Source organism: Ctenocephalides felis, unplaced genomic scaffold (assembly GCF_003426905.1).
Source record: "Ctenocephalides felis isolate EL2017-DRISC unplaced genomic scaffold, ASM342690v1 CF-g0.4_SCAFFOLD_01492, whole genome shotgun sequence".
Lineage (NCBI taxonomy): Eukaryota > Metazoa > Arthropoda > Insecta > Siphonaptera > Pulicidae > Ctenocephalides > Ctenocephalides felis.
Genome location: NW_020537646.1, coordinates 53,370,057 through 53,387,321, shown reverse-complemented (window position 1 = coordinate 53,387,321; position 17,265 = coordinate 53,370,057). Strand labels below are relative to the sequence as shown.

At 33.7% G+C, this 17,265-nt stretch overlaps 1 protein-coding gene across 1 annotated transcript; it reads left to right on the top strand.

Annotated features, from left to right (window-relative positions):
- Positions 1–1,831: 1,831 nt before the first annotated feature.
- On the top strand, positions 1,832–2,803 carry LOC113371391. Its single transcript, XM_026612019.1, has one exon. It carries the CDS (start codon positions 1,832–1,834, stop codon positions 2,801–2,803), a length of 972 nt encoding a protein of 323 aa, XP_026467804.1.
- Positions 2,804–17,265: the final 14,462 nt, after the last annotated feature.

Genomic DNA, 17,265 nt, shown 5'->3' with positions numbered 1-17,265 from the left:
TCTACAATAAACACAATTTTTGAATTTTTTTTTAATTAACATTTTTTTTTAAATTTTTCGAAATTTCATGAAGAAGAAAAAAATGTATTTGAAATATTATATGAACTTCAACATTATATTAATTATATCCAAACAAATAATTATAAGAAATCTGTACAATGTAATAGCATGAGCACAAACATTTTTTTGAAGCACCCGAAATGCTTTCTTTTGTGAACGCACGAGGGCGCGCGTTTTTTCGGCGGATGAGGTGTTGTGGTATTCACCCTTTACAATAGTTATAAATAATATTGTAAATCGATGTAACAGTCAATATGAATTACGCAGTTAAAATGATTCATGGACTTGCAACAAAGTATTAGAGATAAGCAACATTGTAAACATGCACGTGTACAAATCTGTAACCGCAAATGCGTCGAAGTAAATAGCTGACTCATTCGTAACGGGTTTCTGTGATGACGAATAAGCCAATATGAATCATTTTAACGTATTTTTCTGGAAGAATGATTACGTCACCATCGGAGATTATAAAAAGTCGGAAGACAGGAGAATATGTGTTCATTCTCAGTTCAGTTGCCAAATAGTTCACATCACTCTTATCTTAAAATATCAATTGTGTATTAAGTGTAACCAAGTAATGAATTAAATAAAATTTATAAATGTCTTCAGATGTTTAATTAAGTATTTCACAGTGGTAAAGTTTATGATAGCAGCAGAAGAACCTAATTTTAATTGTTGACATCGTTGGTACGCAACATAATTGTTGGTGACGGCCTCAACATAACTTGTTGGCAGCCAGGGTGTACAACAATATGTACGATCTATCGATATCAATTCTGATATTAAAATAAAACTAATAGCGCTCGAGTAGCGCCATTAAAAAATATCACACTCCCGCGTCTCGAACTTTGTGCGGCACAATTATTAGCGAATCTTACGCAAAAAACAAAACGGGCATTAAATATCGCGTTTGATAAAGAATTCTATTGAAGCGATTCCACAATAACCCTTTCGTGGATAAAATCTCCGTCTTACAAATGGAAAACTTTTGTTGCCAATAGAGTTTCTGATATTCAAACAAAAACCGACGCCAACAATTGGTTTCATGTCCGATCGCAAGATAATCCAGCAGATCTCATTTCACGCGGGTGCTTGATTTATTAAAATCATCTTTATGGTGGCAAGGTCCATTTTGGTTACAAAATTTAACTGAAACATAGCAACGCATAACTAACTATCTTACGATTCCAGAGACTGATATAGGAATCAGAATTACAAATTTGATTTGCACGAAAATCAATACTAATGAACTTTTTTCATTATATTCTTCATTTATAAAACTAGTACGAGTCGTAGCTTTCTGTTATCGATTCTATCAGAATTCTAAATTGATTAAGAACAAAAGATTACATGGTCCACTTACCATTAACGAATTCAATGATTCATTAAAAAATTTAATAAAATTATCACAACATGATATATTCAAGCATGACATAGACATAATTATCAGTAAGGGAGCACTAAACAAATCTTCAAAACTAAAATCACTAACTCCATTCTTAGGTAGAAATGGAATTTTACGCGGGGGGCGGATAAAAAATTCTAATTTAGCATATGATAAATGCCATCCAATAATATTACCAAAGAATCACCCATTAACAATTCTGATAGCTAGACATGAGCATTTAAAATTGTATCACTGCGGAGCACAAATGCTATTAAATACGTTGCGTAATACCTATTGGCCTATCGGAGGTAGAAACTTAACAAGATCAATCGTACAAAAATGTGTAACATGCTTTAAAGTAAAACCACATTGATCCATCCATTAATGGTTAATTTGCCTAAAAGTCGTGTAACGCCGCAATCACCTTTCTTTATATGCGGAGTAGATTACGGAGGTCCTGTCTTAAAAAGAGATCGTCAAACAAGAGGGTACAAAAAATTAAAGGCGTATATATGTTTGTTTGTATGCTTTGTTACGAAGGCAATTCATATTGAATTAGTATCTGATTTAACGACGAATAGTTTCATGGCAACCTTAAAACGATTTATGGCACGACGTGGCAAACCTCGCGAAATATATTCAGATAATGGAACGAATTTCATATGCGCAGCTTCTGGATTAAAGGAACTGTATAAATTTTTACAAAGAAAGTCAAATCAAAACGAGATTACTGATAAAATGATTAACGTAGGTGTGTCATGGAAGCACATTCCACCGAATTCTCCTCATTTCGGAGGAATTTGGGAAGCTGCCATAAAGTCATGCAAGGCTCACCTAAAACGAATATTAGGAAACGCCATTTTAACCTTCGAAGATTTTTATACGGTTCTGACCCAGATCGAAGCAATATTGAATTCAAGACCAATTTCTCCTTTAAGCTCCGATCCTAACGATTATGATTCATTAACTCCTGGTCATTTTCTCATTGGAAAATCCTTGATTTCAACTCCAGATCCGTCAGTGTTTGATATACCTGACAATAAACTTTCTCGATATCAACGACTCCAAAAACTTGTGCAACATTTTTGGAAACGCTGGCACAAAGAATATATTTCAGAGTTACAAGGTAGAACGAAGTGGCAAGTGCAACAATCACAGCAAATTGAAATAGGGGAAATGGTAGTAATCAAAGAAGAAAATTTACCTCCAATGCAGTGGAAATTAGGACGTATCATTGAAACGCACCCAGGAGACGATCGAATTGTGCGTGTGGTAACAATTAAAACAAAGGGTGGTATACTTAAGCGTGCTGTTCACAGAATATGTGTGTTACCAAAACCATTAACAACAACTTAATTCACATTCACGAAGATTACCAAATATTTTGAAATCTATATTTCAAGCCCGGGAGTATGTTCGCGCCAATCAAAGCATGCGGGTATATGCGAAATAGAAAACAAAAAATCATCAATCGATTTATTATAAAATTAAACTCAAATCATTCAACACGTAATAAAACCATATTATAATTATTATAAATACGATGTAATTTATGTAATTAAAGTAAAATAAATATTACTAGTTACAAAATCAAAGTATTTACAATCGGTCCTTCGAAAAGCAAAATTCAATTCAATCAAGCAACACCCTAAAAAACACATACTTTTTCCAAATCTAGTCTCATTCGATTCAGAATGGCTTGAAACGTCGAGAAAACATAAAATTTGCGAATCGGATTTTTTGATGAAACCATAAACTTCTCCTCCGGTAAGTAATAATAATAATTCGTTAATAATAATTTTCGATTTTTTTAGATTCAAGCTTCTCCTCAGGTAAGTTAAAAATTGGGGAAAGTGTGAATTTAATGATGCAATTTTAAACATAATCATATATAAGAAAATTACTGAATAAAGCTATGAAAAGTTAATTGCGGTGGTCAAGCTGTGGACTCTCATATCAGAATAAATGTCTGACTGAAATACAGTATGTATGAAATATATCAAACAAATAAATAAATAACTAAAAATATAATTAATATTAGGTAAATATACACATACCTGAAATTTATATTTAGTGTTCAGATATAGCATAATATCCAAATTTGTTATCAGCGCTTTTAAACATTCCAGAGCAACTAGACAAATGCTAAATCCGGATGATGACATAAAACAGCTGCAAATATCTGAATTGAATTTTGGAGAACATAAAACGCTACCAAATTTTTTGAACTTCATATTGTTTTCTGATTCCCTCAGCGAGAAATTACAATTTATATGTGACATTATATCATTCAGCGATGTTGGAAAAAATTCTTCTTGAAATTCAATTGTCGATATATCGCTAATACTAGCAGTGGAAAGTAATCCAGTTGTGGATGATCGAACGACTACGAAACAAATTAGAAAAATATTTTAATTATTGTACATTCAGTGGTTCTCATTGAATAATAATTTAATTTCATGGTATTCAGCATATTACAATTTATTCAATATCCTAATAACTTAGTGCTAGTTTTTATTTATTGTAAATGCTTATTGGTAACCTAGTTGGTATTGGTATTTTGCCTTGAGGCAAGTTACATAAACTTCCCAATATAAATGTAAATAATCGACTTAATCAATAAAAAATAAATTCATTTATGAGTGATTAAAGTATTTCGAGTGGATCTGCAATATCACACATAATTGAAAAAGAACGAACATGTTAACTCGGAGTATTTTCTAAAGGCAAATTTTCAAAATTCAATAATTTTCATAATTGAAACAGTTGCCGTAGACTTTAATGGTTTAGTATGTTCATTAAGACCAAGTACTCTATCGTTATACCAAGGCCGTATTATTTCAGTAATTTCTATAAGACTATGATATATATCGCTAAAAAAAGTTCCATAACTAGTGGGGCACATGGCATCGTGCCTTAAGGCAAATTGCTGGAACTTCCCGTACCAAAAATAATTTTTTTTGAAAAAGATTAACATTTTTGAAACAAAATACTCTGAAAAAATTTGATCTTTGAGAAACAATAAATTTTTGACAAAAATTTACTTTTTTTTAAAAAAAAAAGACTTTTTGAAGAAAAATTTATTTTGAAATATTTTGGAAATTCTGAACTTTGTTTTCAAAGCAATCATACAGCTTTAACTGCATAGAGACTAAATATCAAAGCGCGTAAGCGCCGCGTCGCCGTCAAACGGATAAACATTGGTACGGAACCCATAGGAATGTAAACAAAATTTATACTTATTGTTAAAATATCTCATAATTTGATGTGCATATGATATAAAAACTAATGATCATTTTTGAACGCCAAATGGCATTTTTTTTTACTTTTTTTACTAGATCTCCGAAACCGCTTGATTCGGAAACCGCTTCATGAAAATTTGATCAGTTCTTCATCTTGTTAATACAAGTAAAATGTTTTTTGAATTATTCAAATCGGACGCTTCGTTCTCTTAAAAACTGAGTTACCATTTTTGGCACTTTTTGCCCCATATCTTAGGAACGGCTAGACCTGCCTTCGCCAAAAACTAATCAGCACGTCTTCTTATCAATAGGAATCGAATATTTTCTGAATTATTCAAATCGCTTCATCCGTGTTCCCAGAAATCGTCGACGAAAATTTGCATCCGCACACACACACATACAGGCGTTTTTGAGAAAACGTCGATGAAAGTTCTAATTTTGACAAATGCCAAAAAGTTCATACTAATTTTAGCAAACTTTGACGAATTTTTAAAGCTAAACGAGTTGTCGTAGGGCCGTAATATTTTAGTATGATCTAGACTAGAAGACTATGGTCTCTACCGTCAAAAAAATATTCATAAAAATCGTCGTTTTTTTTTAACTTTATTACAAGAAAATCCCGGCCTCTCTACCAAGAACTAATCAGCACGATTACCAACCAAAATATTTCGAACGGTTTTTGAATTTTCATAATCGATTCAGAATTGCGTACTAAAACGTATACAATTTTTTTTTCACTTTTCTGCGATTTATAAAGAAATGGCTAGTCCGATCGTCGCACAAAACTGACAAACAATAGTCCTCATCGAGATACATTAAATGGCTTTTAAATTTTTTAAATCGGTCCAGCCGTTTTTGAGAAAACGTCGATTTACGGCAAAAAATCTGTTCACACACACACACACACACATACTTTTTCCAAATTTGGTCTCATTCGATTCAGAATGGCTTGAAACGTCGAGAAAACATAAAATTAGCGAATCGGATTTTTTGATGAAAACATAAACTTCTCCTTCGGGAAGTTAATATAATTAAAGCATTATGGCAACTGAACTCAAGGAAAATTTAATTCCGTTTTTTAAACAAATTTTAGATAGATAAAATTAATAACAATTATTATTAGTTATGAGATCATATAATTGGATATGAAAAATTTAAAAGGCTTGAATTTAAAAAATATATTGCAAAAAAGTGTAAAACTTTTCGTCCACGTTTCAGCTCACAATCCTGAATCAAATTAGTGGTGTATGGCATCGTGCCTTAACGCAAATTGTCATAACTTCCCGTAACGTAACGTAATGTTCAAGAAATATTAAAAGTTTTCAAATAGATTATTATAAATATTATAACATCTATGAACATATATAAACTGAATCGCAAAGTTGAAATTATTTGTTTAAAGTATATTAGAACTTTAGTCAGAATTAAAAATAAAATCTGATTTATTTTCGATATACAAAAAAATTAAAAAAAAAAAATGAAAAAAAATTATTTTTAAACACATTTTTTCCGAAATCAATTATTTTGTTAAATCATTTAAATCGGATGCTTAATTCTCTCAAAAACTGCCATTTTTTAACATTTAGTGCTGTATCTTCGAAATGGCTGAGTCTACCTTTGCCAAAAACTAATAACCACTTCTCCCAATCATTACTAGTTGATTTTTTTTAGATCATTCAAATCGGATACTCCATTCTCTCAAAAACTCGATTTTTATTTTCTGCACTCTTTGCTCTTGATCTCCGTAACTGCTGGACCTGACGCTGCCAAAAATTAATCACCACATCTCCTTATTAATAGAAATCAAATGTTATTTGAACCATTCAAATCGGTTGATCCGTGCGCCCGAAAACGTGACCGAAAAATTGTATCCATACATACATGCACACACACATATCCATTTTTTCTGAGAAGTATGCCAAAATGTTTAGAAATCTTCAAAACGTCGAGAAACGTAAAAATTTTCAATTTCGATTTTTGGACGATTACCATAACTTACCCTAAGGGAAGTTAAAACTGTTCGAAAGATATTGGTTGGCTGTATCTTCTAAATGGGTGGACCTGACTGCCAAAAACTAATCACCACTTCTCCCAATCACTACAAATTGAATGTTTTTTGGATCATTCAAGTCGGATGCTTCATTTTCTTAAAAACTCGATTTCCATTTTCTGCACTCTTTGCTCCGTATCTCCGTAACGGGTAGACCAGCCTTGGCCAAAAACTAATCAGCACATCTTCCTATCAATAAGTATCAAAGGTTCATCCGTGCACCCGAAAAAGTGAACGAAACAATGCGGACACACAAAGCACACATGCACACATAATTTCTTTCTGAGGTGTGCCAAAATGATCAGAAACCTCTGAAACGTAAATTTACACAAAAATTTTCATTTTCGATTTTCGGTCCATTACTATAACTTACCAAACGGAAAACATCAAAAAAAATTTTTTTTACCCAAAAGTAACCATTCCGTCAACAGAAGCAGACAGACATTCAAATCGGATGCTTAGTTCGCTCAACACCTGCTATTTTGTGCATATTTAGCTCCGTATCTTCGAAACGGCTAGACCTGTCTTTGCTAATCACCACTCCGCATTATTACGAACTGAATGTTTTTTGGAACATTTGAATCGGATGCTCCGTTCTCTCAACGATTGGATTTCTACTTTTTGCTCTATTTGCTCGGTATCTCCGAAAAGGCAGGACCTGCCTCTGCCAAAAACTATTCAGCACATCTCCAAAAACTATTCAGCGCATCAATTGGCAGAGGCTGGACCTGCCTCTGCCAAAAACTATTCAGCACATCAATAGGAATCTAATATTTATTGAACCATTCAAATCGGATGATTCGTGCGCCCGAAAACGTGGACAAAAAATTATATCCATACATATATATACACACACATCCATTTTTTCTAAGATATGCCAAAATGTTCAGAAAAGCTTGAAGATATGCAAAAATCATAGTAAATAATGTGTAAAACTATGTATATGATTTACGTAGTCGCGACAGTATTTTCTCATGCTAAATATAAGATCAAGGAAAAAGTTCGCAGATTTTTTCCCGATAATCAGCATTAGTCACAAACTAGTGGCATCGCACCTTAAGGCAAATTGCTGGAACTTCCCGTACCGTAATTAAAAATTCGATGAATGAAAATAATCAATAATTATTTTAAATGATTTCAAAAAGATTATTTATTATAAATACAGACTGTAAATTTATACGTGGTTATTGGGCGAGGAGCGTATTCTCTAAACTAGTTATGTGTATGTTTACAAGAAATTAATTCTTTTTTTTTTAAATTTGATTTTTTTGATAATTTTGAAATTAAAAAAAATGGTTTTTTAAATTTTTTGAGAATTTCTTGAAAATGTCCGATTTTTTTTCAATTTTTGTAAGAAATCGTTTTTTTTAATTTTGATATTTTCCAAATTTTTTTTAATTTAGATTTTTTTTCAAATTAATGAAAATTTTCAAAAATTTGAGTTTTTTGAAATATTTAAATTTTTTTTGAAAATTTTGATTTTTTTTTTTAATTTTCAATCTACGAAATTTTTTGTAAATTTTGATTTTTTGCACCCCGTTACACAAGCAAAAGGTTTTTTGTATTAATCTAATCGAATGATCCGTTCTCTCAAAAACTGCATGATCATGTAACAATGTTACACCCTATGCGCTCCATACATCTAGAACGGCAAGATGTGCCTTTTGCAAAACGCCTCACGATCGAGTACCGAATGTTTTTTCAATAATACAAATCGGTTATTCCATACTGGAAAATGTCGAGGACATTTGCTTGAATCATATAAATAAACTTTGGTACCGAACTAAAAAAAAGCACAAAATGTGTACATATTATTAAAATATCTATGAAATATGCAATAATTTGATGTGCATAACATTTTTGACCGTCAGGTGGCTTTTTTAACTTTTTTTCATTGATAGTTCAAAACCGCTAGACCTGCATTTCTAAAAATTTTAACAGTTCTTCGTTTGCTCAATACAATAATAATTTTTGTTTTTTTTTTTTGCATTTTACAATTTTTGCAATTGAAGTACAATTCTCGGTATTCTCGAGCACGTCTCCTTATCTATACGAATCGAATGTTTTTTAAATTATTCAAATCGGTTGATCTGTGTTTCCAAAATCGTCGACGAAAATTTGTATCCGCACACACACACACATACATACACACATACACACACACATAAACACATACGCACACATACACACATGCATGAGTGTCACACATTACATGAACTTCCCGAAATGTGTAAATAATCGACTTAATCAATAAAAAATAAATTAATTTATGAGTGATTATAAGTATTCCGAGTGGATTTATTACATAACATTGCAAACGAACGAACGAACACGTTAACTCGGAGTATTTTCTAAAGGCAAATTTTCAACAATCAATAATTTTAATTAATCAATAATTATAATTGAACCAGTTTCCGTTGGACTTTAATGGTTTACTATGTTCAAGACCAAGTACACTATCGTTATACCAACTAAATCATCTAATTTTATTTTCAACAAACGTCAAAAAAACTACTCATTTTCTCAAACTTTGATGAATTTTTAAAATTAAACTACTTGTCGTAAGGCCGTAATAATTCAGTTCTATAAGACAGACCATGATATATATCGCCAAAAAAAGTTCCATAAAAATCGGCCTAAATTTTTTTTTCAACAGTTAATTACAAGAAAACGGCTCGGTAGATTTTCACCTAAAACTAATCAATATCATTCCCAACTCATATCTTTCGAACAGTTTTTTATTTTTCAAAATCGGTTCGGTAGTATGAGCTTAAATGTGGACAAAAAGTTTAACACTTTTTTCCAAATTACAAAGAACGGCTCGGCCGATCGTCTTTGAGCGAACGTCGATGAAAGTTCTAATTTTGACAAGTGCCAAAAAGACCATACTAATTTTTGCAAACTTTGACGAATTTTTAAAGCTAAACCAGTTGTCGTAGGGCCGTAATATTTTAGTATGATCTAGAAGCCTATGGTATCTACCGTCTGCGATTTACAAAGAAACGGCTTGACCGATCGTCGCACAAACCTGACAAACAATAATCCTCATCGAGATACATCGAGTGGCTTTTAAATTTTTGAAATCGGTCCAGCCGTTTTTCGAGAAAACCTCGATTTACGGCAAAAAATCTGTTCACATACACGCACACACACATACACACACACACATACTTTTTCCAAATTTGGTCTCATTCGATTCAGAATGGCCTGAAACGTCGAGGAAACATAAAATTAGCAATTCGGATTTTTTTATGAAAACAAACTTCTCCTTCGGGAAGTTAAAAATGTCATTTGGCAGTCAAAAATGTTTATTGGACTTATGCACATGAACTTATCAGTTATTTTATGTAGGTTTTCATAATGTGTACACATTTTGTGTAACTTTTTTGGGGTTCCGTACCAAGATTTTTAATCTCGGGAAGTTCCATCAATTTTCCTTATGGCACGATGTCATGCACCCCTTTAGTTTAACTTATTTTTATTGAGAGTCAATAACCGTTAGAGCTGCCTTACCAACTCAATCAGTTTTTCATTTTGTCAATACAAGTAAAATGTTTTTTGAATTTTTAAAATCGGACGCTCCGTTCTCTTAAAAACTGTGCTACCGTTTTTGGCGCTTTTTGCCCCGTATCTTCGGAACGGCTAGACCAGCCTTCGCCAAAAACTAATCAGCGCGTCTCCTTATGAAAACGAATCGAATGTTTTTTGAATTATTTAAATCGGTTGATTACCGAAATCGTCGACGAAAATTTGTATCCGCACACACACACACATACATTCATTTTATCTACGGTATGCCAAAATGTTCAGAAACAGCTGGTCCAATGTCTGAAAATGTTGATGATACTCTTGAAAAAATCCAGCATGATAAGTATTCAGCACTGTCGACATTGATATGGCACTAGCCATTGACCAGAAGACTGATTTGAATCAATTACACAAACCTGACAGAAGGAATCTCGATATTGGGAACCTTCTTAAGTTGGGGGCGAAGTGCAAGGAAACCGAACCATTTCTGAAAAATTTCATAACTGATGACCACCTACGATAATTTGAGGCAAAAAAGTTAACGATTAAGTGATAATGAGCGACCACTCAAAAACAAGGATTGACATCCAAAAAAGTGATGGTTCTCAACTAAACTACAAATAACTAGAAAGATTACGCCAGGCAATTAAAAAAAAGCCTGAATTAAAGATGTTGTCTTCGATTATGACAATGATTTCGTTGTGAAATGAAGCTAAGAATCAGAAAAAACAAGCCGAATTATCCAAGAAGAAACGTAGCACAGATAAAAATAGAACGACATTCGAGCAACGCAAACACAGAGATGCTGAGCTGATGCGAAGAAAAAAAGGGAAGCTCCCGCAGCCCCTGGTAACAGTTAATTCAATAAACACAAATCTTTTCGAGAAAAATGTTTGTAAAAAAAATAGAACTAACAAACTAACTAACTACACGACTAACTTTATTATGAAATCGATATTTCTCAAATTTATCTCTAGCAGCAGATTTTAATTAATTCTTAATAGATTTAATCAAAGCCTTTTAACGAATAATTTTTCTTTAAATAAGATATAAAACACACATACATCAGTCCACTAGGAGATTTTTTCAATGCGATATATAGATGTTATGACATGTTTGCCGTTTTATGATTCTTGAAAATATTATTTACATTTTTTATAAAAATAAAACTAGCTGTAAGTGGAATTCTGTCTTAAGGCAATTAGGGCATCGTGCCTTAAGGCAAATTGCTGGAACTTCCCGTACCAAAAATTATTATTTTTTTTTAAAACGATTAACATTTTTGAAAAAAAATTACTTTGAAAAAATAAGATTTTTGAGAAACTATAAATTGGACAAAAAATTAGTTTTTTTTGAAAAAAAAAATTTTTTTTTTTAAATTTTTTTTAAATTTTTTTTTTTTTTTTGAAAATTTTTTTTTTTTCTTTATTTTGACATATTGTGGAAGATCTGAACTTTTTTTTCAAAGCAATCGTACTGCTTTAACTACATAGGGACAAAATATAAAGCGCGTAAGCGCCGCGTCGCTGTCTAACGCATAAGCATTGGTACGGAACCGATAGGAATGTTAACAAAATGTATACTTATTGTTAAAATCTCTATAAAATGTCTGATAATTTGATGTGCATATGTCTAATGACCATTTTTGACCGCCAAATGGCTCATTTTTTTACTTTTTCCTCTATATCTCCGAAACCGCTGGATCTACCTGCATGAAAGTTGTATCGATTCTTCATCTTGTCAATACAAATAAAATGTTTTTTGAATTATTAAAATCGGACGCTCCGTTCTCTTAAAAACTGAGTTACCGTTTTCGGAACTTTTTGCCCCGTATCTTCGGAACGGCTTGACCTGCCTTTGCCAAAAACTAATCAGCACGTCTCCTTATCAATACGGATCGAATGTTTTTTGAATTATTCAAATCGGTTGATCCGTGTTCCCGAAATCGTCGACGAAAATTTGTATCCGCACATACATACACACACATACATACATACATACACACACACACACACATACACACACACACACACACACACATACATCCATTTTTTCTAAGGTATGCCAAAATGTTCAGAAACCTCTGAAACGTAATGATATATAAAAATTTTCATTTTCGATTTTTTTGCGATTACTATAACTTGCCCTACGGGAAGTTAATAAATAACCGTACACTTTTTAATGTCCTGCCGAAAGTTGCTGAAGATTTAGTTGAAATTTTTTTATGCATCCACCGTATAGCACCTTCGGACTAACACTTGTTCCGATATCGGCAGAACTTTTTTACTGGAATTACATGAATTTCAAAAGGAGCCTGTAAAAAGCACTTAATTCAGTTTTTCAACCGGAAACCACAGAAGCTTATAACCGACATAGCATTATGTCTTTTCCTAGAAAATGGTTTAACATTGTCGATAATGTCTGAAAATCATTTAATTTGTATCAGGTTATAAAACAAATGTATATTGGAAATTGAATCATAAATACTGCAGACTTCTAAACTTCAGACTAGAAATAAAACAGTCCTCTTTGTTAAAATTGATAATGATTATCTCTAGCTGAAGGGCTATATAGTTTTCATGACTATCAACAGTACTTCAATTTTAAATATTTATTTCAGTTTAGTATATGTTTATTATATAAATTTATATTGATTAAACTTGTTATATATTGCTTCTTATACTTGATGTCGCATATTTGCAGATCCGAATGTATGCAATACGCATATTTGTCGGATCGATTCATATGCTGCTTATTGCAAGATTGTCAGATTTCAAACATTTAACTGTTGGTGCTTGCCTTAATGCAAATTGCTGGAACTTCGATACCGTAATTACACATTAAGAATAGAAATAATTAATAATAACACTGCGCGATACTAATTTTTTCCTGAGATGTTATGATGGTTCTTAAGTAATTCGATTATGTTAATTCCAAAAAAGTAACAGAACTCTACGAGCAGGTCTAGTTTTTGAGATACACCAATGTGCTACTTTTACCTTGAATCACAATATAAAATTACATTTTATTTTATGCCTTCAAAGGTTTTTTTAAACGTTTTTTGAGCGTAGACAAGGCTTGACTAGTCTTGTCTTAATCTCTAAGAATTGTCAGCCATCATGTGCATGTCCCATCATGTTGATATCGTTCCTCCATAGTTCTGATGTCTTGGTGGTTACTCTCGTCCCGCTCTTCGCTAACATTTCAAAAAAATTTCAAAAACCTTTCTAAATGAAAGTGCAGATAATAAGTCTTGATACTTATTTTAACTTCTAGATCTTTCAGATAGAATTACAAGTCACTAAAATGAATGACTTCCTGGTTCTTTTCACAAATTTATTAATGGAATTTGCGAAACCGTGGATTTTTTACAAGTTACCTAATTTGGGATCATCAAATATATCAGTTTTCAGTTCTTCCCGACTTCTCTTATAACATTAGTCTCCTAATCCATTACATGGTAAGCAAACGATGTTGATATACCTCCAATACCACTAGAGTCGTGGGATATGACCATCCGCTTCTATTGCCTAAAGGGTATGGACGTGATAGACAATATACAATAGACAAGATCAGTATAAATAGAATGACGTTAACATTTTTTCGATATCTCTCACATTTCCGACAGAAAGTGAGTTTGAAAATAGGGGCCACTTTCACATGTTTTCACTGATATCTCGACCAAATGATGAGCTACGGATTTGAAATTTGATATTTCGAATTTTCTCGAAAATACCTATAAAATGACATCAAAATCATTTAAATGTTAAATCAGGGTATGGCCGATTCTGTATGGAAACACGCCCAGACCTTACATTAACTTCCCGTATGGTAAGTTATAGTAATCGCAAAAAAATCGAAAATGAAAATTTTTATATATCTTTACGTTTTAAAGGTGTCTGAATATTTTAGCATATTTTAGAAAAAATGGATGCATGTGTGTTCTTTTTTTTGTATAGCGAAGGAAATGCTTTACGCTACGCATTCCAGACTGGTGTTTTCTATGATTTTGTAGATACCGACTAAAACCTCCGCTGTGCCCTTGCCTCTGGTGCCCACGGAAATTACTTCGTGGAAGGAAGATCTAGAATGTTATAATTCTTAACTAGATTTTATGCTCATCTTTTAAATGAGTGAAGTCCCAATCGCCCTTTCTCTTTCTATAGAACACAGGTCAATTAGCACCTCTCTCGCAAATCTGTCTTTGGCGTTCCAAGCAGCTTCAGTTGTCAGCATCACATCAACAACAGTACCAGGAGTAATTCTTCGCCTCAATGTCTCTTCCACATCGTCCCGTAAAGCAACAAATCGCGGGCGCACAAAGAACACGTGCTCAGCATCTTCGATTTCGCCCAAACAATATGGGCAATCCGGCGATGTATCGTGCTTGAAGCGGTGTAGGTAGGCTCGAAAACAGCCGTGCCCAGATATCATTTGCGTGGTGTAATAATTTACTTCTCCATGCATGCTTGATTTAGCCATACTTTGATGTTCGGGATGAGACGGTGCGTCCATCTTCCCTTCACTGCGACATCCCACAGTTGCTGCCATCCGTCAATGTTGTCCTGCCATTCTTCTCGATTTTTGAGTTTTGAATTTGACATATGGTGATACCATATGTAAGCTCCGAAGTAACCACTGATGATAGTAATATCTGTCTGGTTTGTTTAGGGCCTCTAACATTAGGCATCAGTCGAGCAAGTCTCGTCTAACTATTGATGCGTTATAACTAACATTGTTCCCATCCAGCAATTAATTTTTCTAAAAGTTATGTCAAATAGACTTACGATCTCATAAATTTGTTTGGAGACAACTACTATGGCTATCGTCAGCATATGCTACTAATTTCACATATGTTGAAATCTCAAATCTCAAAAGGCCATCATACATAATATTCCACAGCAAAGGGCCAAGAACGGAGCCCTGCGGCACACTTCCTGTTATATTAAATTCTTCAGTACCATCGCGTGAATCGTACATTAGAATTCTGTCTGTAAAGTAGCTTGCGACTATATTGCAGAGGTATACTGGCACGTTCTTGTCACGGAGTGCATTCATGACGCAATCCCAGTTTGCAGAATTGAAAGCATTTTTTTATATCCAATATAGCTATTAGACAGTACTTCTTCGCACCTCCGCCCCCTTCCATCTAGTTCCAGCAATTGCTTCGTTGGCGGTATTAACTACCAAGTTTATAGCAGCGATAGTTGATCGCCCTTTGCAAAGACCATACTGATTGTCTGCTAAGATTGGGTCAACTACTGCATTTATTCTTCGGTGAATTATTCTTTCAAAGATTTTACCTGCTGTATCAAGCATGCATATCGGACGGTATGATGATGGTTTATCTGGTGTTTTTCTTCCTTTGGGAAGAAGCACTAATCCATTTCCATTTTCGTGAAAAACCCCTTCTTTTAGGCATGTATTATAAGCATTAAGAAACATTGTCAAAGATGTCATAATTGATGTTTTTAAGGCAATATTAGGAATTCCATCTAATCCCGGCCGTACTAGCCTTACTATTTCCAACCCGATGACAAGCTTCCATCAGTTCTTGTAGTGTTATAGGTGGAATATTATTCAGTTCTACATGTGTTGCCTGGTAGTTTAAATCAGGTTGTCGTGGGAACAAAGTAGTTACTATTTTATTCAATAGTCGTGGGCAAATTGGTAAAGGCATTCGCTGGCTTTTGATGCAAAACATTACAATCTTATAAGGCCTTTCCCATGGGTTTTCCATGATTTCGTCCAGAAGTTCTTTTCAGCACCTAACTTTACTATCTTTGATAGCTTTATTTAGTTACCGACGTGCTTGTGTATGTGTGCAGAATTCGTGATTTTCCACCCAATGGCTTTAGATATCTTTACATGTCTTCTAATGTCTCTATTCGTTGTATTTCCCCGGTGATTACATTGTGGTCACTAGCAGTGTAGATATCTAATACCTTCCAATTGCAATTTTCACTGACGAGGCTAATGCTAACAAAAGTAAGGTCTATTATTGAGCTTGCACTACCCTTGACAGAGGTTAGGTTATCACCGCCATTAAGTGAAACAACATCAAGTGCAGTACAGGCCTCTAAAAGTGCTTTACCTCTTGCATTAGTCTTCCTACTTCGCCCATGCGTTAAAGTCACCGGCAATGGCCACGGCCTGGTGTCGTTTCACATCCTCTATTAGACGATCTAAGAAATCAACAAAATCTGGCAAAGACAGACTAGGTGGAGCGTAACAGCTGTATAAATGTATTCCATCTAATGATGCCGCTACAAATCCAGCGTTGCTATTGTTAACGGCGTTCTGCAAACAATATTTGCCACAGGAGCAAATGACAGCTTTGGTGGTACTGTCCGTTTCCCATGGCCTATCAGTTAGTTGTTTGTAAGGTTTTGATAAGAGGGCAATATCAATTTTCATTACTCCTACCATCTGTAAAAGCAAGTCGTGTGCAGACTCACAATGATTCATGTTTAGCTGCATTATCTTCATGTTTTTGTGTTCATTCTTTTCTCCAAGGCCTCCCTATATACAAGACATCTGTGAGTGCCGGCATGATCAGACCGACATTTTCAGAGTTTCCATTTTCAGCGCATAGTGCACATTTTGCTGCATTTATACAGTTGGTTATTTTGTGACCTTCTTGTCCACATCTAATATATAAATTGGTCCGATTCACTTCGGTCTTGCACTATGATCCATAATGTCCGAATAGCCAGCATTTAAAGCATCGGATTGGTTTCTTGATGGTTTTAATTTGACAGTTGACCCATCCAATTCGTATTTTACTACTTGCTCTGAGCAGAATGTGTACAATTGCTGCTGGCATAGCTACAGTAGCAATATGGGTACCTCTATATGCCTTACGAATCTTAATTGCTTCTGCTGGTGTGTTACAGGCTCCTCCGAGTAACCTTGTAGTGCAGACGGGATATCAATTTTTGAGGTTTCATTATCAATAACCCTTATTTCTATAGTTTCTTGGTACCCCTTATAGATAA